The following is a 27,918-nucleotide window of genomic DNA, read 5'->3' as shown; positions in this document are numbered from 1 at the left end:
CTATATTATATTAACTGTCTGATAATTCAGTTCGCTGTCACTATAATCACGTGATATACATTGTACTTACTATATATCTATACTAACCGTTTGATAGTTCAGTTCACTGTCAATATAGTCACGTGATATACATTGTCCTTACTATATTATATAAACTGTCTGATAATTCAGTTCGCTGTCACTATAATCACGTGTTATGCATTGTACTTACTATATACGCATTCTATCTGTCTGATAATTCAGTTCGCTGTCACTATAATGACGTGAAATACATTTTACTTACTTTGTGCGTATATAAACTGTTTGATAATTCAGTTCGCTCTCACTATAATCACGTTACATACATTGTATTTACTGTGCACGTATATTAACTGTCTCATAATTCAGTTCGTTGTCACTATAATCACGTGACATAAATTGTACTTACTATATATGTATACTAACTGTCTGATAATTCAGTTCACTGTCACGATAATCACGTAATACACAGTGTACTTACGGCATGGGCGCAAGGGAAGGCTTTCTGAAAACTCCGTCTCGTTGTTCTCGATGTCACACGTGTAATTTATCCACATTGATTTTCCAGCGTGTTGTGAATAATCAAACGTGAAGTTAAATTCGAGTATTCCATTACTTTCATTGTACATGTATGTTCTAGGAGAACAAAAAACACCATTCGAGGTATTTGAACATTGGGCAAACATATTTTCATATGTTTCAACTGTAACAGTAGCCTTGTAGATATCACAGCCAAAGGAAACCCTCACAGTTTTTCTTTCCTGGTGGCAGAAACCTTTTTTCAGCTCCTCTAGGTTTGTCACATTAGAGATGACCCTTGCTATAAAATCAAATAATAACAGATTACAACAATCCTTTTGCGTTTGAAATGATACTCACCAATGTAACAACCATATGTTTGTAGTAATACTGTAAATGTATTACATTTGGCTGTGTATTCTATTTAGCGCCTTTGGCGGAACGCAGCTTCCGCTAAATCAAGTACATCGCTAAATGTCATCCGTAAATCTAGATGTTTGAAGTAATTCAGGAATGCGCTCAATCAAATCTACGCTAACTTGTTGAAAAAATGATTTCCGCCAAATATCGTACACCCCAATTATAATACGTTTACAGTAATCTACTCTAGCCTGTGGAGTGTGCTTATGTCTCTAAACTGAATAGAATAAATTTGTATGTGTACTTATACAATAAAATATGTTCAAATTAATCAATCAAATTAAACTGATTAGACACACAAAAGCTTAAATCGGGGTAAAGTACTGACATACAGGTTCATGTTACCGGGGTTTCAACAATACCACTGACAGTCAGTATTTCGCGAACTCCATCATCATTACAACAATCTAGTTTTCTAATACAACATTCCATTGGGTCAAAATTGTCTGATCTGTTTCATTTCAATTGTTAAACCGTTTTTTATAGTCTGATTTTGACTGCGGATTACTCCGTTTACATGATTGGGACAGGGCTATAGTTGGATGTGACTGGTCGACAGGAGATGCTTACTTCTTCTAGGCACCTGGTCCCACCTCTAGTATATCCAGGGGATGGAATCTGCTCAACCCTCTATTTTGGTTGCCTTATACCAGTATGAGATTAATTACTGTTAGTTATCGTCACTTTTTAAAAAAAAAAAAACCGTCATGACGTCTTTTGAGAAACATTATCAATATCAGATTATGCACTGAGAATTTGGATATTGCTGAAGACAAATCGGAAGTACACGTGCAAGGTTGGAAATTACTTACAATATACCCCTTGCTCTGACATTGATCTTTTAACATTGTACTATGAAAAGTTATCAAATGCCGTCATAACAGAGGAAGTATATCTAAACAAGTTAATGGTTTACTGAATAATTCAATTAAGATATATCCCTATAGATATATTCAATTCTCCTATCAGTTCTATTCGATTCTCTTGACCTGTCGTTATGCCGAATGACCTCTGGCGTGTTACATATCAGTTGTTCGACCGTTCTTTCAATTTTGATATTGATAGCGGATTACTCATTTTCTCTCATTAAGATAAAAGGTTCACAATGAGTATTACCGGTCAACAGGATATGCTTACTCCTTTTAGACACCTTATCCCAGAAATAGTGTGTCCAGGGACTTGTGGGTTTTTTCCTACTCCAAGTCTTAATTTTTTGTTCTTTATAGAAATCCTTTTCGTAGGATTCGCTGTTTGATTTAAGATTTCTTTGGGGCGTTCTACATGTCACCATGCACTTCTTCAATGAATTACTGAATTAAAAAACAAAAAATTGTGATAAATGCAATCCTTTATCTGTAAGTTTGCAGTTGATAGTTTAAACTGATTCATGTACACTCAACATCCATTGATAAAAAAGTGAATAAGCAGACAGAGGAAATACCACACCTCTCATGTAGTATCCATTAGAATGTACAAAACATGCTCTGTAAGTTAAATCTTCTAAGGGATGTACAATGCTTTATGACATATGTAAATGATATAGATCTAAGAAAGAAATAATATCTCCTGTACGCACACAACATAGTTTTCCAAAGGAGGGGAATCAGCCGGAAGAGAAGTGGGAAGTTGACTTCTATAAATTTTCTAAATGCCTTTCTAAAGACTTTCATCTAAATTGGGGGACTTATAAGTTTACTCTACTTGGAATTAATTTTGATGTAGAGTTACAGAATATGTCAAAACTAAATTATCAGCCAAAGCTAAGCAGAATAAAATCAATCTTAAATCAATGGGAGAAAAGACATTTGACATCAATAGAAAAAGTTACTGTTATCAAAACTCTGGTCTTGCCTCTATTAAATAATATTTTTATGCCTATTCCAAATCCTGATGACAGCTATTGTAAAGAAATAGATAAACTATTCGTTTCTTTCTTGTGGAGTCATTTTCAACATAGAATTAAAACAGAGGTAATCGTAAAGCAATATGAAGATGGTGGGTTAAAAATGATCAATGTAAAGGCTTGTATAGCCTTTTTAAAATTGCTTTGGATGAGACTTCTTTTTTAAGCGCTAAGCGTAGCTTAAGCGCTTATTGCCGCCAGTTGGATTTTGCTTTCGTCATCATGTTTCCGGTTTATCGCCACCTATAGGCGAATTATGCATCGTTGTAGTCAACAAGTAGTGTTTAAAGTAGTCGTAATTTTGCAACCAATCTAGCACGGGGATAACATTCATATCTGCATTTGCATTTTTTCCGGAAATACAGTTCGTTGAACAGTGAATAAAATATGTAGAAAAAGGGTGATATTTTTGTCCTCATTCTTGGGGAAAGTGACACACAGATGCAGGTCATTTTTCAGTTAAAATTCCCATTTGAATCTGCGTCTGTAATAATTAAAGTGATTCAAAATTTAAAATTGAATAAAAATATGTATATGAAACCGTTTTAGCTAGGGTGCCTTTGCATTGTTACCTTCGCATGGCGCTTAGAGGCCAGAAAAATCAATTTGCATGGTGCAATCTATAATTAGAAGCCACGGCATTAACCTATACACGAGTCAGGAGGGTTTTCCACGTGTGTTTTGGCTGCTGTTCCGACTCAGTAAAATTTTTGTCCGACGCAGCAAAAATGTGTGCAGCACAATAAAACCGGCCTGCCTAATTGAAGACCTACAGGTAATTGAAGACCTACGGGAGAGTTACAAAAATATAGGCTATTTACATCAAAACTAATATGATTTTCTCATTAAGCATGTCTCAAATATCTAATATAAACAAAAATGTTTGATAAAAATAAGTTTTAAAGTGTATTTTCAAAGATGGGTAGGGGCAACTATTTTCTTCTCTTGACGACCTAGCGCAAGAACGATAACTCGTATAAATGTCATACTTGCAAATCAGCTGTTCAATTAATAATCATTTCTTTGTTAAAAGATCGGAAAAATGTTTCAAAATTGTATATCCAAAAATAACAGAAATGAATAACAATGGAACAGCTGATTTGTAGATATATATTAACGAGAGTTATCGCTCTTGCACTAGGTCGTCTAATAGAAAAAACTCATACTGAGCTTTATAAATATATTTTTATCGAAATTGTTTGTGTTTATTTTATATTTGAGACATGCTTAATCAGAAAATCATATAAGTTTTGATGTATATAACCCATATTTTTGTAGGTCTTCTGTAAGTCTTCCGTAGGTCTTCAATTACCCGTAGGTCTTCAATTACCCGTAGGTCTTCAATTAGGTATGCCCCAGTAAAACATTAACTGATCCGCGTCCATTGTGAACGAGAAAGAATTTATGCACGATTATGCTTTGACAGCGAAGGACAGAGATCGGTGTCTCAGAAGGATGATATTGCGTAACTGCTTACACCTTCCCCGATCATATATGTAAGTCGGTCATGCAGAAATTTAGAGGATCCAACGGTGTAACTTTAGCTTACTTTATTATTTCTAAACGACCAAGATATTCTTCAGAATCATCGTCAACACAATCAAATTTGATTTCGTGATTTAGTTTCAAAAATGAGACTAAAAATAATAGTCTTGGGGCAAGGAAAAGATAAAAGGTACAACATTATATTATATTATATTATATTATGGAAGACAATACCCCGGTTTCAAGTATTCAAAACACAGTGTGGAATTTTACGAGGGTTGTATACTGAAATACATATGTTTAGAACAAGTGTTAGATAAACATTGCCATTGTGTCAAGCATGAATGTGAAATGGTTTGCTGTCCACAGCACGCTACATACAACGAAAAGTAATCGTGTTTTCCATTTCTTTGTACTTCAAACAAACAATTGACAATGACATGCATATGCTACATTTATTTCCGAACGTACAAATGATGAAGAAGGGGAGGGGCATGGATGTACTGTCGTTGTTACCTGTCCCCACATTTTGTTTTCGCGAAACGATATTTTCATATAAAAAAGATGCATTTAGTTTTTTGGTGAGATGCCTCTTCATTATTTCTAACAGCTGTTTGAACATTACCGTTTGACAATTACTTTTGTAACTTTTCAGTGCCTAATTTGGGATTCTCATTCAGCTACATTTACATGTTGTAAATCTAGCAAATTTATTGCGAGTCACTTCTGTTACGTTTTTTTTTTTTTTCATATCAGAACTCCTACACAAGCTTCGAATCTTATGGTTTTTTGCTAAGGTTATTAGCATTTTATAAAATTAGAACAATAGCAATGTGTATTATGTCTCATTCAGACAAACGGATGAGTCTCCTTTGCAATATGAATATGAGCTTTTACACAAGAAGTGTAATACACACAAGTTGATGAGTACAGCGTTTAATGTACCTGTGTACAAACTCTTGGGTTTTTTTGTTTTTTTTTTTGTTTTTGTTTTTTTAGATGTACGTATAACAAACAATCACTACAATTGCTACATGTAAATCCATCCTTATATGTTAGTCTACTTCATCATCATATTTGAATTAGTATATCCTCTTGCACTAACTTTCATGCTAAAAATGAGCTATCTCCACTCTTGTTGATGACGAAGTATTCAGTTTCAAAGTAATATTGCGTGATGAACATCTTTTCTAAATAACGTCCTAAATTTTGTTTTCAGTTATACATGTATGTATCGGACTTATTTGGATTCAGATTCTCTCCAACCTGATTTTGAATTGAAAATAACTTAATTATTGATTACAAAAAACAATTCCACTTTCATGGTATGATTGCTATTTACAGATAATTATGCACTGGATTCTGTAGTACAAGTCATACAGATACATGTTTATATGTGTATTTAAATGATTTCTGGTAAGGTAATGAAATGGATGTAAAGCGTTTCATAATCCTGCATTATTGGTGTGTTTTGACATGTGGCATTTGTTAGTGTATATGGTTATGTGTAATTTTCTTTTTTGTCCAGTTTGTTTGTTCCAGTCTATTATAAGTGACTTACATATATGTATCAAACTATTGATTTGTTTCATTTCAGTTGTATTCTAAAATATTTCATACACTATTTAACTGGAACACAACAGTAAGTTAGTTGAGTAATAACAATTGAACACATTATACCGAAAACTACCATTACAACTGTTTTCATATTTTCTACCAAAAATGTTCTTCTCTATAACATCACATCTGTAAGAGAAAAAAATTCATAGTCATGTAGAGCATTTAATTATCCGGGGAGCGGAGCAGAGCGGATCAGAAACCCTTGCCTTGGGGAGATTGGTGGGAGCTAAACAGGGTATAAAGTGTTCATTTGTCAAATATTTGAATAACATAGCCTTAATTGCTATTGATTGATTGTATCTTGTTTAACGTTCTTCTCAATGATTTTAATTCATATGGAGACGTCACCAAGACCGGTGAAGGGCTTCAAATTTAGGCCTATGCTCGGCGCTTACGGCCATTGAGCAGTGAGGGTTCTTTAGCGTGTCACACCTACTGTGACACGGGACATCCGTTTTAAAGGTCATCTCCGAGGACCCGTGACATTCACACCTGATGCCGAGAGTTTGGTGATGGAACTGTCACTACCTGTTTAACGAACTAGGTCTGTCGAGGCCGGGATTAGAACCCCGACCGCCCGCATACAGAGCGAACACTTTACCTCTGGACCACTGCAGCGGTGGTAATGCTATTGATACTAAATTCTGATTATAGGTATTTAATAAGAACAGGTGTCCTTTACCAAAATTGTAAATTTCATGATCCAATATGTTATTCCTATCATAAACACGGGGTATATACATATTGACGGTCATAATGATATTCAGCAATACGGGATATCGGAACTAGAAATTTTTGGAACTCTTCAGAAAAAGAAGTTGTAAAAATTATGCGTCACTTGGGCAACTCTTGTACATACAAATTGGTGATGGCTAAAGACAACTCATCTCTGATACAAAAATATCTGCCTGGTTTGAAGATTACTTTTCAGAATGTTGCAAATGAATGCCCTGGTACGAAAACATGATAGATTGGATTAAATTACTGAAGTTAGACAGCGTAGACAAAACAAAAGATCTCCAGATCCCCCCCCCCCCTTTTTTTTTCCTGACATCGCGTTAAATTATCACATACATTTGTTATTAGTACATGCAAAGATCGATTTATTAACTGGTCATTTGATATAGTTAATATTAGCGTTGAATGGTAGTGTTTAATGCAAGGTTAAATTGATGGAACTCATACATGTACTAAAGGGTACCCCCTTTATGATTTAGGAGTATGGGCAGAACTGCTTTTCTTGCTAAGATTTTTCATATTAATATAACGGGTGCCGCTTTTTTCCCCTCTTTTGTTTCCCACCCCTCAACTTTCAAATACGACTTTAAACTGTTCTTAAACTCACTATATCTGATAGTAAGTAAGTTACATGTGCTTGTTTACTGAAAAAGTTGCCCAAGTTCACGCAAAAAACGCGATTTCGTTGGACATACCAGATATTAAAACCACGACGGAATTGGAGACGAAATAATGGTTCCGATATTCCGTATTCACAACTGAAGTGAAAATGACGGATGCTAGCAATAGACAAATAGATGCTAATTCTATAATGAATCGCTTAATATACACTTTCACGGCCAGGGTCATGTGACAATTATTTGGAAATTAACAAACTTCATATATGTTGTGTAAATAAGCATCTTTCAGAGAAAAACATATCTTCCTCGTAACAAGTAATAAATGACTTAATATATGTATCCATACCCATCAAACCATTTTTAAAATATGAGTAAACTGAAACATAGATAGACTTCAAATTTTCCAAAGTACTTTAACACAAGTAGTTTTTTTTATAGAATCAGAACAAGAGAGCTTTACTTCGGACATGGGGAATATAATGTTACATATCACAACTTTCATCATCTTCATATTCAATAGTGTCATTATTTTGTTTTTAATATACACATATTTTTGATATATGTTAAAGAATATGGGAGAATGAAATTCAACTAGAAAACAAGGTCACATAAAATGTAAGATCAATAGTAGCTGCAATAATGTAGCCCAATCCAATTTTTTTTTATTCTGACGTTTTCGGGATAGGGCTACAATTCCATAGGATCTCCGTAATGGTGCAAAATAATTTTATGAATAACCGATAATAAACTCTGTGTATTGGTCCCAAATGTTGTTTACACCAAAAGGAGTACCAACTTTGTGCTCGGGCATGTCTAATAAAGGTGTTTTTCATTAAATATAATGTACAGCATGCAAAATTCTTCGTCTGCTCCGCCATGCTTGTTATCGCGAGATCTCGTAGGTGGATCTAATGAAAAGCCTAAACATTGACAATCAGCGCGAAAATGTAGTTACTCGAGCCACTTCGACAAAGGAAAGAAAATCATATTGTTGCAGAAAGAATTTACACTCTGCTGTTCGGTTTTTAACTTGATATTAAATTCAAACCTTCTCAATACCGACGAAATAGCTTTCGCCTCCATACTTGTCCATTGATGTAAATACCACCTTATATGGCATATGCAAATGACTTGACAACCGGAAGTTGAAACTTCAGTACATCAAACATGGCGCATAAATATGAATCGAGAAACTGGGATTTATCGAAATTGTTGAAAACGGTAGAATAGAGCCTCACAAATCTAAAGTTGCAGGTTGTAAATTTATATATTGACTAAGAAACATAGAATATCATTTTATTTACGTAAAGAAAGTCAGGAAATGTTTAGAATGAGCGCAAATGTTGCGGGAGTGAATCACTCCCGCATTTGCACCATTACGGAGATCCTAAGGAGTTGTAGCCCTCTCCCTAAAAAAAAAAAAAAAAAAAAAAAAAAAATCAGAGAGGGCTACATTATTGCAGCTAGATCAATAGTGATAGCATAAACCATGTGTACATACGTGCAGAAATGTGCATGTGTGTCGATTTCTTCCTCTTTTCCTTTATGTTTTTGCAGTAAAATTAAAGCAACTATTTACAATTTCCACCGTATTTTGTATATTTTTTTCTATTAGTTAAATAAAACACATTATAGCCAACATGGTATATTCCAGAAAACCAGTAGAACGTGGAGAGAAAAACATTTCAGTATTCATTGAAATATCAGTCATTGAAACAAAAATTAGTAGAAGAAACAAATATTGTTTTGAATATACATCCAACTGAAATCATCACGAATGTGAAAATAAAATGAAAACAGTGATACACACACACATACGTGTAACGCGTGTCAAATGAACACCTTAACTCCCCACCTGCAACTGAACACTTCTACAGTTATTGGTATTTTAGTACGAAAATTTACTATTTGGTACTAAAAACAACATAGAAGACATTGCTGCGGTCGAAATTTGTGAAATATAGTTTTATTCACTCCTTGAATTTTTGCTTATCAAGTGAACACTTTCCTTTACACACTGTCAATTGAACACTTTCCTTTACACACAGGCAATTGAACACTTTTCTTTACACACGGTCAATTGAACACTTTCCTTTACACACAGGCAATTGAACACTTTCCTTTACACACGGTCAATTGAACACTTTCCTTTACACACAGGCAATTGAACACTTTCCTTTACACACAGGGGATTGAACACTTTCTTTTACACACGGTCAATTGAACACTTTCCTTTACACACGGTCAATTGAACACTTTCCTTTACACACGGGCAATTGAACACTCTGAAACACGCGGCCAGTTAAACACTCTGATACACACGGGCAATCAAACACTTTGAAACATCCAAACAATCATTCTCACCACGCTAAATACATAAGGCCAATCTCTAAAACTTACAAAAAAGTGTGAAACGATTACATAAATGGAAATTGGGATGGGATAGACAGGGAATCCACACATTTCGTTGAAATTATCGCCTTAAGAAAATCAACAACAAAAGGGGGGGGGGGGTAGTATTGATTGATTGCTTATATAATTTACGTCCCGTCGAGAATATTTTATTCATATTGAGACGTAACCAGCTTTAAGCGGAGTACCTATCCAATGTATCCATAGGGTTCAAGGTCGTAGCAGTGAGGGTTCTTTGAAATATCGTGCGAACACCTACTACATGTACGACCAGGGGTCTACGTTTATAAGGTCACATCTAAAAGATCCGTGATTCTCACTTCTAAATATCGAGCGTTTGGCGAAGGAGCAATCTGACACTACCAATTTCAACGTCTTAAAATTGGGTTTGCGGATGAACGGTGCTTGAACTCACGACCTCCCGGTTACGAAGCGAACTCTCTACCATTGAGCTACCGCGACCGATCGGGGGAGGGGTAGTAGTGTCCATAATGATAACTTTAATTGTAATAATAACTTATAATAATTATCATTATATATATATATATATATATATATATAATATATATATAAAGCACTAAATAATCACAACTAGGTACTGAAAATTTTCGCCCCAGCCCGGGGTCGAACCAGCGACGTACGGCACCCACCACCAAGCAAGATTGTCAAACCAGTGCGTAAGTCCACTCGGCCACAACGACTTCCCTGATATACATACTTCTATGATTATAGACTCCCTCGTTTGTCAATACATGCTGTACGGGCCAGACTCGGTAGTAATTCAACCGAAAAGTATGATAAATAAAATCAAAATTCTGTATAATGCAGTGCCTAAAAGATCTAAAAGAAGTATTAATAATTATATACATTTTTTGTATTACTTTTAAGTTTTTTTGTTGACTTTTGATATAGATAAAAATTAGATATCTTTGTAAAAAAAAAATGTTACGCGATATCTTAATTCCACTCCAAAAGGTAACATTTTCATGAACATTCTGTGTAAATGTAACTACATAGATGTGGCCTTACAGAAAACTTTAATCAAACGTTGCAAAAACCATAAATTGTTTGAAAATCCGGTGTATAACACCAGTTTATATAACTTCAGAATCAGGATTTGCTCCAGATTCCTTCATATACTGTTACAAAAATATCTACATGTTTATGATATGTACATGGAAATTATGTCAATTTTGACTATCATCTCACTTTGAAATATGAGGACAAAATTGTAATAGAAAACCCCCAAAAATCACGATTTTCCTTCATCTTAGATATTTTTGTTTAGAGATTTCGTGCTTTAGGCACTCATTACGTCCTCCCCTTGGATAATTCCTGGTTTCGCTCCCGCCACATGCCAACAACTAAATATCCGCTAAACGTGTTGGACCCCCCCCCCCCCCCTCCCACTAAACACGTCTGAAACACACTGAGGACAGGGATGACCAAATTCAAGGGAATATATTACTTTCTGTTTTTGTTCAAAAACTGGACGTGTCCTCTCATGACTTTTGTAATACAAATTCACCAGGATGATTTTTAAAATCTTAATGTTTTACATAAGCTCAAATAATTGAAGTCCAATAATATCCATGTGGTGGAAATATTGCTTGCAAAAATTAATTTAGAGCTCTGTATGAATGACTTGATTATCTCTTTTAATTCAATAGATCTTTTTAATTATATATACAGGGCAATTTCATAAGTAATTAATGCGCACATCGTTGTTTTGTTTTTAAAAAGAGAGCAACAATTCAATTAAAGAAATCATTCATTCAGTTGTGGATATGTCGAATTAATTAAGGATTATATCTCAATTAGATAATTACTCTCACTAACATAATTATTGCACGCATCAATTTAATTAATGATATGATTAATTCAATAGAAGAGAGCAATAATCCATTTATTGCGCACATTAAGTGATGTTAGCATTAATGAATTATTGCTCTCTTCAATTGAATTGTAACATGCATTAATTCTATTGTTGGTATCATTAAATTATAATTCATTTGAGGAGAGCAATAATTAAATTATTGTGTGCATCAATTCAGTGGAATAAATAATGATATCAATAATTCAATTCAAATGAAGATATCATTAATTATTTGAAGAGATCTTTGATTGCAATGTTGCGTGCATGAAATGAATTAATAATATCTTCAAATAATTAAAGATATCTTCAAATATCTGAGTTTGTTATTTTGGCGCTCCATAGATCTAAAACTATTCCTAGTGGATTCCAGTGCTTTCTGACTCAAGACATCATACCAGTTCTTGCCACAAATGAATCTCACCATACAAGTGATCTAGCCACCTCTCTTTTAATCTCTTCATAGTATTCATATACGTAAGAGGATTTTTCTCCTTGAAAAGGTGATATTTAAAAATTTGTCACTCTTTAAGGAATTTTATGATCCCCTAATAGTATGTACATGTACCATGGTAATTTCTGAACTGTTCGGTGAAAATGTTGACAATCAAGAATCAGTCACTGGTTATTCATGTGAAATTTAGCTATCTCATATGAATAAACTCTTGATTATTTTACTACAATGTACCATATTAACCAATTTCGGAAATAATTCCTTATTTGTCTTAAATTTTAATTTGATATAAAGATCGAGCAAACTGAAACAATAAACCAAAGTTCACATTGAACACCAGTGAGGCAATCATATACAAATATCAAATTCATATATTACATAATTCATTAAGATATTTGAATTATTCTAATCTTTTAATGTTTCATGGTAGCAATGAAAACAGCAGGTCTTTTATTCTCAGTCATATATTTTATTATATAACAGGGGATATTACATGTACAATTAGTAAATATATATACATCATATATGTAATTGCATGTGCGAGAAAAATGTATACATACATACATAAGTAATTTAACCACAGACATATCCATAAATTTACATTTAATACATTGAATGAATTGAATATGTCCTTTGATTAAATAATCAACAAAGATGGATTCATATGATAATACATGTATTTGTAAAAGAAAAAAAGGAGTTCCATTTCTCATACAAATGATATAGGTAGAAATATCAAAATCAACAAGAGGCCCATGGGCCACATCGCTCACCTGAGTCATCTTGGCCCTGCTGTTTTGATTTTTAAATGCTATTTTATCAATCTTTATTCTCATGAATAATGTGACCCAAACCTAGCTCTAAAGAACACAACATTACTAAAATGAAATCATATAAGACAAAGATATGACTAGCATGATATTGCTGTTCTGGATAAGACCAAGGTAAAAAGTCGTAGGTCTTGGTATGATATGAAAGACCTTGCCATAAGTAATCAATATACAAAACATAAAAGCCCTATCTAAAATAGTCCTGGATATACTTAATATGTTATACTTTCTTAAAAGTATGTCAAACTCAGAATTCAGGGTCACAAGGTCAAATAACATAATATGATTGATTGTTTTAACTGTTTTCCGCCACACTCAACAATTTTTCAGTTATCTGGTGGTGCCCAGTTTTTATTGGTGGAAGAGAGAACCCAGATACAATGTACCTGGGAAGAGACCACCGACCTTCCGAGAGTAAACTGGGAAACTTTCTCAATTATCGGTGCGAGCAGGATTCAAACCCGTGCCAACCAGAGGTGAGAGGCTCCTCAACAAGATGAAAGGTTTTATCATAAGAAATTCATAATATATAATATATATGAAAGATCTACCTTAAACACAATGTAGTTCAGGACATACTGAATAGGTCAGATTTGTTTTGCCATAAAAATTGTATATACAAGATATGAAAGCCCTAGCTTAAATAGTTCAAGAGATATCTTTAAAGAATTTTCCTTTATATCAGCTAGCATATAAAACTTTGACCCCCTATTGTTACCACACCATAACTCCCGGGGAAATGATTTTAACAAACTTGAATATGCACTATGTCAAGAAGGTTTAATGTAAATTTGTGTGCTTCATACTAAATTTGAAAAGAATTCCGTTATTTGAATCGTAGATTGATCGCTGTGCGGTATCTTCATCTTTCAGTTATAGAATTTAGTTAAAAATGTTCAATTGTTAATGTCGACGGACTACAACAGATGCAGATCAATAGCAATATGTCATCTGAGTTTACTCAAGTGACCTAAAATTGTATAATTTTTCTAAAGCTTTTGAAAATTAATAATGCTATAAAAGCCTAGTCTGATCCCTTACACTCCATTTCAATAGTTAAGCGTAAAAACAGACTGGCGGGGATGGGGACCAAACTTAAGAAAGCTGTGAGATTTGTTCAATATTCAAACCTACAGTATTTGAATAATAAGTATTTAACCCAACTGGGATGATTTCATCCAAAATATTTCACTAAAAATATTTGTGAGGATATTAGTTCACACAGACATTATGTTTCAAAATGAGTATGAGTATGGAAATGAACTGGGGTTCAAATTGACTGGCTACTTAACATGGCTACATCAACAAAGAAATTGAAATCACTTGAAGCTGTTTTGGGGTTATATGTGGGTTTAGAAAATATTTGAAAGTATGTTTGGAAACAAGTATAGTGGGAAAATATGTTGGGAATTATTTAATATTAAATTCATGAGACAGCGATGCAGGAATGCAGTGATAGAGGGACTTAAACATGCACTTTTTTTCTCTGCCATAAATTGAAGTTTTTTTTATAAGGGGTTCATCTGAAGCTCTCTTTTCAAAGAGCTACGGTTCTGCATCTAGTTTTTGAGGAGAAGATTTTAAAAGATTTTCCTTGTATATATTTCACATGTATAACTTAAATCCCCTATTGTGACCCCCACCCTACCCCTGTGAGCTTTTTACAAACTTGAATATGCACTATATATGAATGTAAAACTTTGATTCTCTATTGTGACCCCACCCTACCCCCAGAGACCATGATTTGCACAAAACAGGAACCTTTTGTGTGAATTCAACTTTCCTGGTCCAGTGGTTCTTGAAAAGGTTTTTTAAATGACCCCAACCTATTTTTGCATTTCCATGATTATTTCCTTTTTGAAGGGTGCATGACCCTTTATATGAACAAACTTGAATACCCTTTATCTATTGATGATGCATACCAAGTTTGATTGAAACTGGCCCAGTGGTTCACTCTGGAGAAGAAAATGAAAATGTGAAAAGTTTATAAACAGACAGACGACAGGCAAAGGTGATCAGAAAAGCTCACTTGAGCCTTTGGCTCAGGTGAGCCAAAAAAGTATACAAACATGTTTAATGTTAAACTTGTTTGTTTTATTGCTAAACAGCTCCATTGCCAGCATCTACCCTTACTGAGCTTCCAGTGTCAGACCTTGATATCAATCATCATCACTCATTTTGACTATCCAGGCCAAATTAATCTTTTTGCAAGGGTGAGGCCTGGCTGTCCTGTCGAGGTTGAAGTTTGTACTTCCACACTTGGCGACCCAGTGGATTGATCCTATCCAATCCTGTAAACTCTAGGTCTTGTTCTAGGATCTCATCCCATGTCAGCTTTGGTCTACCTATGAAGTTCTTTTCTGTTGATAACGATGCATAACATTCTGACAAATCTGCAAAAATATTTAGAGAAGTGATTAGTAAAAGGTCTTCATAGAAATAGCAATAAATGTATAAATAGATAAAAATCATAATTTCTATTTCTACAAAGTAAGTGTTTATCAAATGATCAGCTGTAAACTACCTAGGCTGTGTCAAGCTGAATGAGCTAGTTTGTGCAGAACGAACAAAAATTACACCAAACACAGCGACACCTTTTGGAAATTTTATTTTTACAAACTTGAATCTGCACTACAGAGCTGTATGTCAGGAAGCTTTCATGTAAATGTAAACTGCTCTGGCCTAATGGTTCTTGAAAATTCTCTATACTTATTTGAATGTAAAACTTTGATCTCCTATTGTGGCCTCGGCCAACCTTCCCTGGGAGGCATGATTATGACAAACTTGAATCTGCACTATTTCAGGAAGCCTTTACGTAAATTTGTATTTTACTGGCCTTGTTATTTTCCTACTTCTTGTGAAGATTTTCCCTATATATTTGTACATGTAAAACTTTGATCACCTAGTGTGGCCCTATTCTACCCCAGGGGGTCATGATTTGAACAAACTTCAATCTACACTTGTCCGGAAGCTTTCATGTAACTTTCACATCATCTGGCCCAGTGGTTCTTTAGAAGAAGATTTTTAAATGACCCCACCCTATTTTTGCAATTTTGTAATTAGATCTTCCCTTTGAAAGGGGGTGTGGCCCTTTATTTGAACAAACTTGAAAGCCCTTCACTAAGGATGCTTTTTGTCAAGTTAGGTTGAAATTGGCCCAGTGGTTCTTGAGAAGAAGTCAGAAATGTGAAAGTTTACAGACAGATGGACAACAGGGAAAAAGAATGTTCAACTTCAGTGTTACATGAAAATGTACTTCAAAATCACTCAACAACAATTATAATATTGCTGTATGGAAATTTTCTGTCCAAAGAAAACAATGTAAAAAAAATGATGTAATCTACACTCTACAGCAACATGTGAGAATAATGAACGTGAAATATATATTCTGAAGAAAAAAAACAAGAGATGTTTGTAAAACACATATGCCCCCCATGGTGCAAAATTGAAAAGGGTTATACACACACCTCATTTAATTGATAGTATTATCATCAATTCAAAATATTGAGCAGACAATATCTTCCTATGTCAAGAGTGAATTGACCATGTGACCTAAAATTCAATAGGGGTCATCTACTCCTTATGCTGTACCAGTGTACCAAGTTTGGTATGTGTCAATCAAACAAATAATTCTTAAAATATAGGAGACAATATATTACTATGTCCAATTCAACTTTTGACTTTTGACCTCAAAATCAATATGGGTCATCCTCTCCTGAAGATGTACCAGTGTACTAAGTTTGATGTCTGTCAAGTAAAAGGGTTATCAAGATATTGAGTGGACAGTATAGTACTATGTCCAGTTTGACCCTTGACCTTTGACCATGTGACCTCAAAATCAATAGGAGTCATCTTCTCCTGAATATACACCAGTGTACTATTTAAAGTTTGATGTCTGTCAAGCAAAGGGTTCTGAAGATATTGAGCAGACAGTATATTCCAATGTCCAGGTTGACCCTTGATCTTTAAACATGTGACCTCAAAATCAATAGGGATCATCTTCTCCTGAAGATGTACCAGTGTACCAAGTTTGATGTCTGTCAAGCAAAGGGTTCTCAAGATATTGAATGGACAGTATATTCCTATGTCCAGTTTGACCCTTGACCTTTGCTCATGTGACCTCAAAATCATTAAGGGTCATCTTCTCCTGAAGATGTACCAGTGTAACAAGTTTGATGTCTGTCAGGCAAAGGGTTCTCAAGATATTAAACGGACAATATATTCCTATGTCCAGTGTGACCCTTGACCTTTGACCATGTGACCTCAAAATCAATAGGGGTCATCTTCTCCTGAAGACGTATCAGTGTACCAAGTTTGATGTCTGTCAAGAAGAGGGTTCTCAAGATACTGAGCAGACATTATATTCCTATGTCCAGTTTACCCTTGATCTTTGACCATGTGACCTCAAAATCAATAGGGGTCATCTTCTCCTGAAGACGAACTAGTGTAACAAGTTTGATGTCTGTCAAGCAAAGGGTTCTCAAGATATTGAACGGACAATATATTCCTATGTCCAGTGTGACCTTTGACCGTGTGACCTCAAAATCAATAGGGGTCATCTTCTCCTGAAGACATATCAGTGTACTAAGTTTGATGTCTGTCAAGAAAAGGGTTCTCAATATATTGAACGGACAGTATATTCCTATGTCCAGTTGACCCTTGACCTTTGACCACGTGACCTCAAAATCAATAGGGGTCATCTTCTCCTGAAGACGTACTAGTGTACCAAGTTTGATGTCTGTCAAGCAAAGGGTTCTCAAGATATTGAACGGACAGTATATTCCTATGTCCAGAGTAGATTGACCCTTGACCTTTTGACCTGAAAAACAATAAGGATCCTCTTCTACTCATAACTAACCAGGGTTTGACACTAAGGCACGTCCGACCGACCGAGTCTACTAAATGATAGGTCCGGTCGGGTAAAATGTCGATTTACTAGTCCGACTGGTCATGTTGAAAAAATAAACAAGAAACTTTATTTTAAACCATAAGATATCTTATTTTTAACTTTAAAAAATAACTGTAAAGAGTTTGCGAGCAATTTTGAACCGCGTGATGACAAAATCTCTATTTTTAGTTCGAATACATAGTCGCTGTCGGAAGTGATGTTTTACGACATTTACTCTTTGTTAATGGGTGTAAAGTTATATTTCGGATAAATATATATAAACTGAATTTATTTTCATTTGAAAAAAACCCCAGTTTATTTTAATTGAATATAAGAAAGTGTCTATCACAGGGATCGAAATTAACTTTTTTCACCACTAGCAAATTTTAGCTAGTGGATTATTTTCCAACTAGCAAAATTGAGCTTTTACTAGCATTTTTCAATCGATTACTGTTTTACATGAATTTAAGAAAACAAGCATGTCTCTTTATCAAAATTTTGGGAAAATCTTTTAAAATCTCCTTTAAAGTGCAATAATAAAAATAAGATTGCGAATTCTTTCATTTAAAATTCAATGAATTATCAGACAACATACATGGTGCGGGTCATATGGTACACTTGTGCGGCGTACTCGCTGTCCAGAGATCTACCACCTATTAACAGCATCATATGGATTGAAATCTTGAAGACTGTTTGCGCCAATTTAAACTATATGTTCAAAACTTTTGGAAATTTCATCTAAAAAAATTCTAGTTGAAAAGAAAACCCCGCGAACTCGAAGTGTATGACTATAGAGTACAGAAGGACACCGCGTGAAATGGTGACACACTGTCATGTGTTGTTTTATATAGACACGGACGAGATCAATATGCTTGCTATTTAAATCAGACGTCTCTGAGACATCCGAAGTGTGTATGAAGTAGGCCATCGACTGAGATGACCTTGGCCTTAGTTATTTATTCGATCCACGTTTACTTTTTCAATACTTGTATATTCATTCTGTAAAGAGTTTCTATGCACAAGACAAGATTATTGTAAACTTCAAAGTACAGCCAATAAACCAAGGAAATCCGGGAAAAAGATTGGGGTTTTTCACTCGCAAAAAGTTGCGATCACTTGTGATTTTTTACTCGCAAATTCAATTTTTAACTCGCATTTAGCGAGTATTTCCCCTTAATTTCGTTGCCTGTATCAAATGAATAAATTAAATCGTAAATAGCCATTTTTCGTTGTTGACACATGTGCGGGAATGTCTCGACTTCTCGTCCTCAAGGAAGGATGTTCCGAGAGAAAAAAAGGAGTAGATTGGGAAGTTTGAAAATAAAAGCACCAAATTGAATGACGAGACTAAAGATGTTTTTGAGACAATTAAGTACGTTTTAGTTTAAACTTAACGTTTGTCATTTGAATTAAGTACTTAAATATGGAGAAACCATCAGGGTTTCTTTTCTCTGGAAAGTTGGTCAGGGCTAGTGGATGTAAGGTCAGGTCTAGTAAATATTATTTGAAGTAGCCCGACTGGTCTAGTGCTCAAGAAAGTAAATGTCAAACCCTGCTAACCCACATATGAAATATCATTATCATCAAGTGAATGGTTCTCAAGATATTGAGCGGACAACACATGGTCTACAGACCGACCGACAGACCGACCAACAGGTGCAAAACAATATGCCCCCTCTTTTTCAAAGGGGGGCATAAAAATAAACTCCAACCACCTGCCCATTTTTATTTCCAAACAAAGATGAAAATCTAAAAAATAATTTTATGACTAGGCCAAAATAAAAAATGTGTTTGTTTCAGGTCGCCTGCCCGACCCTAAATATATCCACCGACCCTATTAATTTTTTTCAATTTTCCGATTTCAATTCATCGATATACGAACTATTACCCGAAATGCCAAGACATCTATAATTGTAATATTAAAACTCCATCACATACTGTGTATTTTGTCAATTAAACATTGTGCTCTGAACCCATTTTTTATCTGTTAAACACATTATATTACAACTTTAACTATAAAATTTTCATTGATTCGAAGGCACTTATTTATTTTTATAAAAAAAAAATATTTAAAAAAAAATAAAATAAACCTACCTACCAACCCTTTTTTAATAATCAGAGGCGACCTATAACAAACATTTTTTTTTTGGCCCTATGTGGCCTAAAATATTTTGTATACTTACTAATTTCAAAACTCGAAAGGAAATGTTATCCATGTGAAGCCATCATGCTCTGTTCATCCTCTGGGGAAGACAATTAATTCTTTGATTTGCAGTTTGTGTCATGACTACACCATGATATCTTCTAATCTCGTCATACTATCAGAAAGTAATTTTGGCAGTTGGCAAGTGTATCAATGGTGTTACTTCTTCATGATCAGATCTTCTATACTGTGTCATATTCAGCATAAAGTAACAATTAAGGGCTATCATCTAGTTCTGAGGTACTGAGGAAGGGCTGTTTTTCTCAATACATTCTGGTATTCTTAGGGATACTTTATTCATCTTTTAATTACATTTCCTTCTTGGAGATTAAAAGTTGAAGACCACTGAAAGAAAAAGAAGTGATTTAATGAATTCCATGTAGTTTATCGAATGTGCTGACCAGAATATTATCTAACTGTAGCCCCCCCCCCCCCCCCCCCCCCCCCCAAGCATGCAATGTCATACATGTATCTGAAATCAATACTTATAAAAATTAATTAAAATTAAAATCTTCAAATATACAATCTTGTTACACATCTCCTATATTTTTCACTTACGATAACTCTGAATTTTTAATAAGTGCGTCCTTTTGTCCACAAACTTTTAACAACCCCTCATAAACAATTTACAAATATATCAGAAATAATAATTTAAAAAATTATCCTGTTGTTCATAGATGCATGCCATCAACATTAAGAGTATAACAAATAACAAAAGCTCTCCTGACATTGTGCCATTCTGAAAGAAATGAGGTGCTTATACCCCCAAAGGCAGGGGGGTAACCCAGAATTGTGTCTAGAGAGCAGAATAATATATTTATGGAATTAACCAAAAAATTAGTAATAATTTTTTTTTAGCTATGAATTCATGTTAAATAAAGTGCACCGCCATGGCACATGATACGCCCGTCACATATTGTTAACAGTATAGATAGTACCCATTAAAACATTTTTTTTTTATATCACCTTAATTAAATGTCACAGTGACCTTAAAGTAGGATGCGACACACCTTCTACCTAAGATGCATTAGTTGACCAATTTTGGTGATTCTAGGTCTAATAGTTTTCAAGTTATGAGCCGGACAAGTTTTTGCCATATATGGCCATATCTTCTTAATGAAAAGTCACAGTGACCTGGTTTTAATGTGCGACACACCTTCTACCCAAGATGTATCTACAGACAAAGTTTGATGATTCTAGGCCTTGTAGTATTTAAGTTACGGGTCGGACACGAAAAAGCTAACAGACGGACGGACAGACACGCCATACCATAATACGTCCCGTCTTAAGACGGGCGTATAAAAATTGGTCATGGTAGCTCAGTGGTAACACAGTCTTCGACATTAACCAGTGGCCTGATGCCCGAGGCCAGTAAAATCGGGATCGGGCTTCTTAAAATATTAAACCCTGGAGTCCGATGGGCCTGTAAATGTTTTCTTATATGTTCTGTATATATTACAAATAAAGCGTGAGATTGACTCAGACTAAATGTCATGACTTAGTAGTCAAATTTCGCATAGAAAAATTATCAACCATGCTGCCTTTTCTGAAGTATAGGGAGGGGGCTCGTCCGGGAAATTCAAAACCACCAAAGCGTATTTCACAATCACAACCATCCGATAAAAAAACCCAAAAAAAACCTGTCGTACGAGGAGAAAAAAACGAAAATTCATGCCCCATTGGACTGAGGGCAGTGTTCAAAATTAACCATAGACCGAGTATATGTCAAATGGCACTGGTCTAAGCCAACTGTAATTGAGATAGACCAAATTGTCTATGCCAATTTTCTAGATTTAAAGCAATAAAGTTATCCAAGAGGGCCTTGCATGGTCAGTCGACGTCTGATAAACATTATGAGGAAAGGATGATATTACAGAAATGGAAAGAAAATACACTTTCTAAGTATATTAGAAGTAAATGAAAATGTTTTAAATTTGTGTTATTATTTTTTCAATGTTGTGGTCTATGCCAATTCGATGAGGTACGTCTAAGTCATCTTATTTTGGCATAGACCTGTGGTCTATACCAAGTTTTAAACCAATTTCGAACACTGCGAGGGTAGGCCTTGGCTAACATTTAAAAAATGTTTTGTACGTGGTGTATACAAAACAGAGTTGAACATGAGCTGCTGATGTATCTGCGAGATTAATCAGTCTATGCGAAAGACATCGGACCGTCGGACCTAACCGATGTGCAGTGCCTCAGGTCCGATGCATCATTTTTTACACCGGACCGGAATGTCAGATGTCTCAATGTCCGGTTTTGAGCTTTACTATCTTGATGCGGAGTTTGTTATAAGTAAAAAAAATAGCACACATCCAAATACGTAAATGAATTGATTAAAACCGCATGGACTGTCTAAAGTATTATACGGGAAGGATTCCTGGAATAGTATTACTAGTATAATAAAAAAGATTCCCTTGGTTTTGCATTTTCACGTGTTTCACTTTTTTACATTAGGTTTTTCGGTCTGACAAAATTTGGTTCAGTCCGGTGTGTTCATTGATTACACTGGACTGAATGTCCTGTGTGGTCCAAAAACTTTCGCATATACTGGATTAATATGTTGAAAAATAATATAATCCTTTTAATGTCAGTTGTTCTTTAACTATGATCATCTTGACCTGTATTTTCCTACAGTAAAAGAACTGTGCATGTGTCTATAGAGTAGAATCAGCAAATAACAAGAGATCAAATTAGAAAATAAACATTTTGGGTCTGCAAAATATTGTTCGGGCTTGCACAATTATTATACTGGGAGGCCCGAAGGGCCTGTGCTTTACAACGTTTTTCGTGAAGACTGGTAACAGGATCAAGAAATCATGGTTTCGAGCCATGCTTGTACTTTATTTAGGGTGAAAATGTAGGTAGTGAGGTGAATGCTCCATCATCATATTTAGCATTCAAAAGAGAAAGTTGCTGGTCTTTCAGATGAGACCTTTAAACACCACATGCATGCGTCTAAATGTGTGGCACTTCATATTACTGAAATATTCTCTACAGGTATTATACTAAAATCAAACATACACATACATGTATATTCATATACATGTTAAAAATCTTAATTATCATTTTAGAATTTTCTTCTTCTGACAAAATGATGCGCAAGTACATAAATGGAAGCTGTGCCACTATATGTCATGACACTGTACAGCTTGATCAGTTGATACATCACATAAACAGTCACAGATGTAAACAATCAAGAAAAACTCAGTACACAACATCACCCCTTAATTTTGAATTGTAGCTGAAGATCATTCTGCCAAGATCGAAATGCAGCTTGACAATGATTAGCGAGGGTTATATTATTCTTAAAAAGTAGATTGAAATCAAAAGTTAACTGCCAAAGTTATCAGGAGACAATAATCCATACATGGTTCGAATTTCCTCCACTGCCACCTAAAGTGCACGTGTAAACAACGCGTGTGACATGCACCACACCCCAACAGGCTACATTGTAAACAAGTAAAATGCATTCAGAGTAATAGTTTTACATATGATATTTTGTTTGGTTTATAGTCTTAGTATCTACATACCTATGCGGTACACCTGTACCATGTACGTACTGCAAACAGTGCGGCGTAATGTACATTTGCATCCTCGGGGATTTCAACCCGGACAAAGTGGAACATGCCAATCCGAATACATATATATCTTTCGTTTTTATTTTTGCATTTTATTTATTTATCTATTTATGTCATGGCGTTGGGAAAAAAACCTCAAAGTAGGGAGACAGATGAAAAGGGGGATACGGTCCAATCATCCAAAAAAAAGTCCCGTGTGGAGGGGTGGGGGTGGGGCAAACTTCCACCAGAGTTCGTTTGCTCACAAGTTTGCTCTATTCGTAGGCACTGTGACGTAATGAGGCCTCGACGGGGAGTTTGGGGGGTGGGGTAGATTCCTAAGGACTTGGCGCATATCTATTTGTTTTTAAATGTGAAATTCTATCCAAAATCAATATGAATTTTTAGTATACAGAGTACATTAACTGCAAAGATTAAATTTTAGAAAAAAAACCAAACAGTTCACGTACTAGATATATCACTTTCATCATCGGAATTTTCAGTAACTCGGGTACTCTGTCGCTTGTACATAACACGATCGGTATGAAACACCATTTAATCAGTCTATCTAATAAAAAACTCATTGTTAATATGCAAATTTTTTCTTTCAACCGTGTTTACTTACCTCAGATGGGCCAACTTCTTTCCCTGGAAAACTCCATTATGATGACATCACAAATTACGTCATTCAAAACAGAGCATGCGCACTTCGAAAGTGTGTAAGCCATGCTCGCAAGGAAAAAAGATGGACGAGTGCTAAATCTTTACACACCTGTTACACACATCTCATAAATCCTGTTAAGTAAACACTTCAGGATTTTGATGGTAGATGAACTATTTAATGATTTTATGCTGATTTTTATAAAAATCCAACTGAACACCACCATTATCGTGTTCCTTTGACCGACCCCGTGTTGATTTACACGTGTGCCTTCTTATTCACTGGTTCAATTGACAGGGCTTACAAACACACACACACACACGCACGCACGCACATACACACACACACACACACACACACACACACACACACACACACACACACACATATATATATATATATATATATGCAATTGCATTTGCAGGTAAACATTCCATGTGGACGATGTATTCATTTCAAAATTAAGGATTATCTCCCTCATGCATAGCTCTTATCCTTGGACGAATTTGGCTCCACTTTTTTGGCACGCTGTTTTTGGCTATATTTAGCTCTAAAACTTCATAGTTATTTCGGATTTCAAACATTTCGGTTGAGCATCACTGAAGAGACATTATTTGTCGAAATGCACATCTGGTGCATCAAAATTGATACCGTATAAGTTTTACATTCAAATATGGTGTAGCTACTTTTCTTTGGACTGCTTTGTGTTTTGTTTTAATTATCAACTTCTATTTTTGTGAGTCCATAGAATGTTTTCCCTAAAGCTTTACCACATGTCAAAAACCATATGTTTTACCTCCTATGTTTTTCTGTTGTTGTTGTTTTTTAATTCCTAGTCTAACAAAAAAAAAAAAAAAAAAAACTCGAATGAAGGATGCTATCATTAAACCAATACATATATCATTCCTATAATAAAACACAGAGCAGACAATAAGATGACTAGGGTCATCTTCAAGAGATGAAAATCAAAAAATCATGTAAACCTTCGTGAAATTCACAAGTACGGTATTGATCAATGCGCGAATCAGAATATTTCAGACTAAAATCTACTCTTAATAATTTGCATAGTTGCCATATCAGATTATATCTAACTGCGTAAAATTATACATGTCAAAAATTATTTACTTTCAACTGTGATATAAATAGAACATAATTTCCCAATGTATTTGTATACAAATGGTTGTTTTCCATATAAACAGAGCAACATATATTTACCTCGCACGTGGAAAAACAGAGCAATCCAGATCACAATGATGATAATCGCCATGTCGGATGTCTTTAAAAATCGAGGATTTAAAGCACAACTCCAAACGAAACGTTGAATAGCAGTACAAAACATTAGATTTACTTCAGATATAAATAATCTACATGCAATGGAATCCCCTTCTACTTTCGGTTTTGAAGTTAACACATGAACACAAAAATCCACGTGACAATGAATCAGAATCAGTTTGTAATGCAGTCGTTATAGGTATGTATTGTAACAGAAACAGAGTACTGTCTGATGTATAATTGTTCCACCTCTTCAGATGTACATAATGTGTCCTTTGTTTGGTTTTCTAGAAGACAATGCTCGTCAAAAAATATCAATCCAATATTGTCAACGGAAATATTTTGTTGTAACGGAACCTATTAAGATTTGAAGTGTGCGTTTTTCTCCGCGTCAATACTTAAGACATACAGTTATCCAGATTAGCGGAACTTGGTTACCCAAATGTCCGTGCTTATCTAAAGATAGATACTATGTCTGATGTCCCATGGACAACCAGCAATGAAAGCACAAATACTAATTGAAGAAACTCGTCATCGTGCCGCAGATATAAAAAAAAAAGACAAACGCCATTGGTAACCTCTTAACATATGATTTATTCATAAACACTACTTAAAATACCAAAATGTTAAGATTTATATTTAGCATTAAATGTTCTATCATTTATTAATAAATTGTCAGTTGTTACGGGAAAAGGTTTGAACGAGGAGAAAGCAATGTCGATGGAGACGGTATTTTTTGATATGACAATTCATTTAAAAACCTGCGGATGAGCAATTAAACTCCTTTAACAGACCCCTCTCCTTTATAAACCAACACTGAAGTTAAAGTATTTTAAAATTCTTCACCCAAGTTTAAAAACCAATCTCCGAATACAGAAAATACAAACAGGAAAGCATTGCACTGTACTTTTGACTTTCAATCTGGTGTGACGATAGTTTTGTGTTACAAATGCCAAAATAATCTTGAATTTAATGGAGGTGTACAATTTGGAAATAAATGACTGGCGTCATGAGAAAAGGACCCTTACGGTAAAAATTTCACATTTTTAGTTTTTCCTAGAATTTTATAATGTATCATTTTCTGTTCACAAAAATACCAAATTTATGCTGATATCACGTTATTTAACGTTTTAATGACAATTTTTGTGACACATCTGTAAAAATATTAGAAATGTCAACGTAACGAAATTGTACCGTCATACGTCAAATATTATGCTGATTATATTGCGTGTCCATGAATTCAATTCCGATTACTGTCGTATATTAATTTCAATCACAAATATTTGATCTTATATTGTGGGGAAAAAGAAACATTATATAGAAATGGTAATATTTTAATTTCTAACGACCTGAACACCGGTGAATTCGCACGGAAAGACGCAGCATCAATTTTACCATTCCAGATTAAGGTCACATTTACGCAATCATTTTACTTATGCCTATGTGTTTAGAACTCACTTTCAACACAAATATGCATAAATGAATGAATAAATTTAAGGTTAAATAGTAAATGAATAAATATAGTTCAGTGACATTACTTGTCGGCGAGAATCCATTCCTCAGGCAGAGCGAGACAGGTCCGGATCTAGAAATTTGTCAAAGGGGGAGGGGTGAAGAGGAAATGCAGGGGTGGATCCAGGAATTGCTGTTACGAGGGGCGCCACTTTATGAGGCAGGAGTTTTGGGGGCCGCCTTGAGGCCCCAAGAGGGTCCAGGCGGCGAAAGCTCCGGGATTTTACAGATTTTATAGGGCTTAAAATATGTCTCCTATTTAAGCCATTTTTACTATTTTTTATCATTATTAATTAGGTGAAATTAGTAAAATGACGCAAATTTTAAGGGTTTTTGGAAAAAATTAAGTTCTCCCAATGAAGTAATTCAAGAAAGCAAAAAGATTTTGTCATTCATTTCTCCGGGAGTGAAAGAAAATATTGCTTCTTTTATCGTTTAGTACATTTGTCTAAACAAGATATCACGATTTACCTTAAATTTGAAAATTTTAGGGGGGGGGGGGGGGGGGGGGCGCCGACTGCGCCCTTTAAATCCGCCACTGAAATGAGAGTTGTTATAACGTACGTTAACATAGTTAAACGACAACTTAACAGGAATGCTATCAATTTGTGTTTCTAAATTCAAATTTGGATTAATGGTATTGTATAATTATCAGACGTAGATCTATCACTTTTGATTTTAAAACGAATCCCGTTTTAAAATGCATTCCAATTTACTCCCAGTAATTCGTTATATTTTTAAAAAAAAATAAAATGAAATATAACAGATTCAAACTATATAAAAGATAATTTGAATTATCATCACCTGATAGAAATGTTGACGCACAATTGTATAAACAATTTCCATCGCCTAGGATTTTAATAACTCTATAGTCATTCTCTCTCTCCCCCCCCCCTCTCTCTCTCACTCACTGTCTCTCTTTTTAAT

At 34.8% G+C, this 27,918-nt stretch overlaps 1 protein-coding gene and 1 long non-coding RNA gene across 5 annotated transcripts in view; both read right to left on the bottom strand.

The window, feature by feature from the left end:
- LOC125661095 (uncharacterized) overlaps positions 1-27,738 on the bottom strand; it is a 32,880-nt gene extending 5,142 nt beyond the window's left edge. For all 4 annotated transcript variants that reach the window (XR_008798244.1, XM_056148100.1, XM_056148101.1 and 1 more), the window contains exons 1-2: positions 25,423-27,738; positions 500-838 (exon numbers count right to left, since the gene is read on the bottom strand). Coding sequence is in view for 3 of the 4 variants with exons in the window: in XM_056148100.1 (XP_056004075.1) it covers positions 500-838; positions 25,423-25,546 (463 nt within the window). In the remaining variant the exon portion in view is untranslated. The remainder of the gene's footprint in view (positions 1-499; positions 839-25,422) is intronic.
- LOC130049890 (uncharacterized) lies at positions 12,526-20,423 on the bottom strand. Its single transcript, XR_008798245.1, has 2 exons — positions 19,964-20,423; positions 12,526-15,285 (listed from the first exon to the last, which is right to left on the bottom strand). It is a non-coding gene; the product is annotated as an uncharacterized LOC130049890 (long non-coding RNA).
- Positions 27,739-27,918: the final 180 nt, after the last annotated feature.

Source organism: Ostrea edulis, chromosome 8, assembly GCF_947568905.1.
Source record: "Ostrea edulis chromosome 8, xbOstEdul1.1, whole genome shotgun sequence".
In the NCBI taxonomy this organism is placed as follows: domain Eukaryota; kingdom Metazoa; phylum Mollusca; class Bivalvia; order Ostreida; family Ostreidae; genus Ostrea; species Ostrea edulis.
The sequence above is the reverse complement of the archived record's forward strand: the minus strand, read 5'-3'. Positions and strand labels throughout refer to the sequence as shown.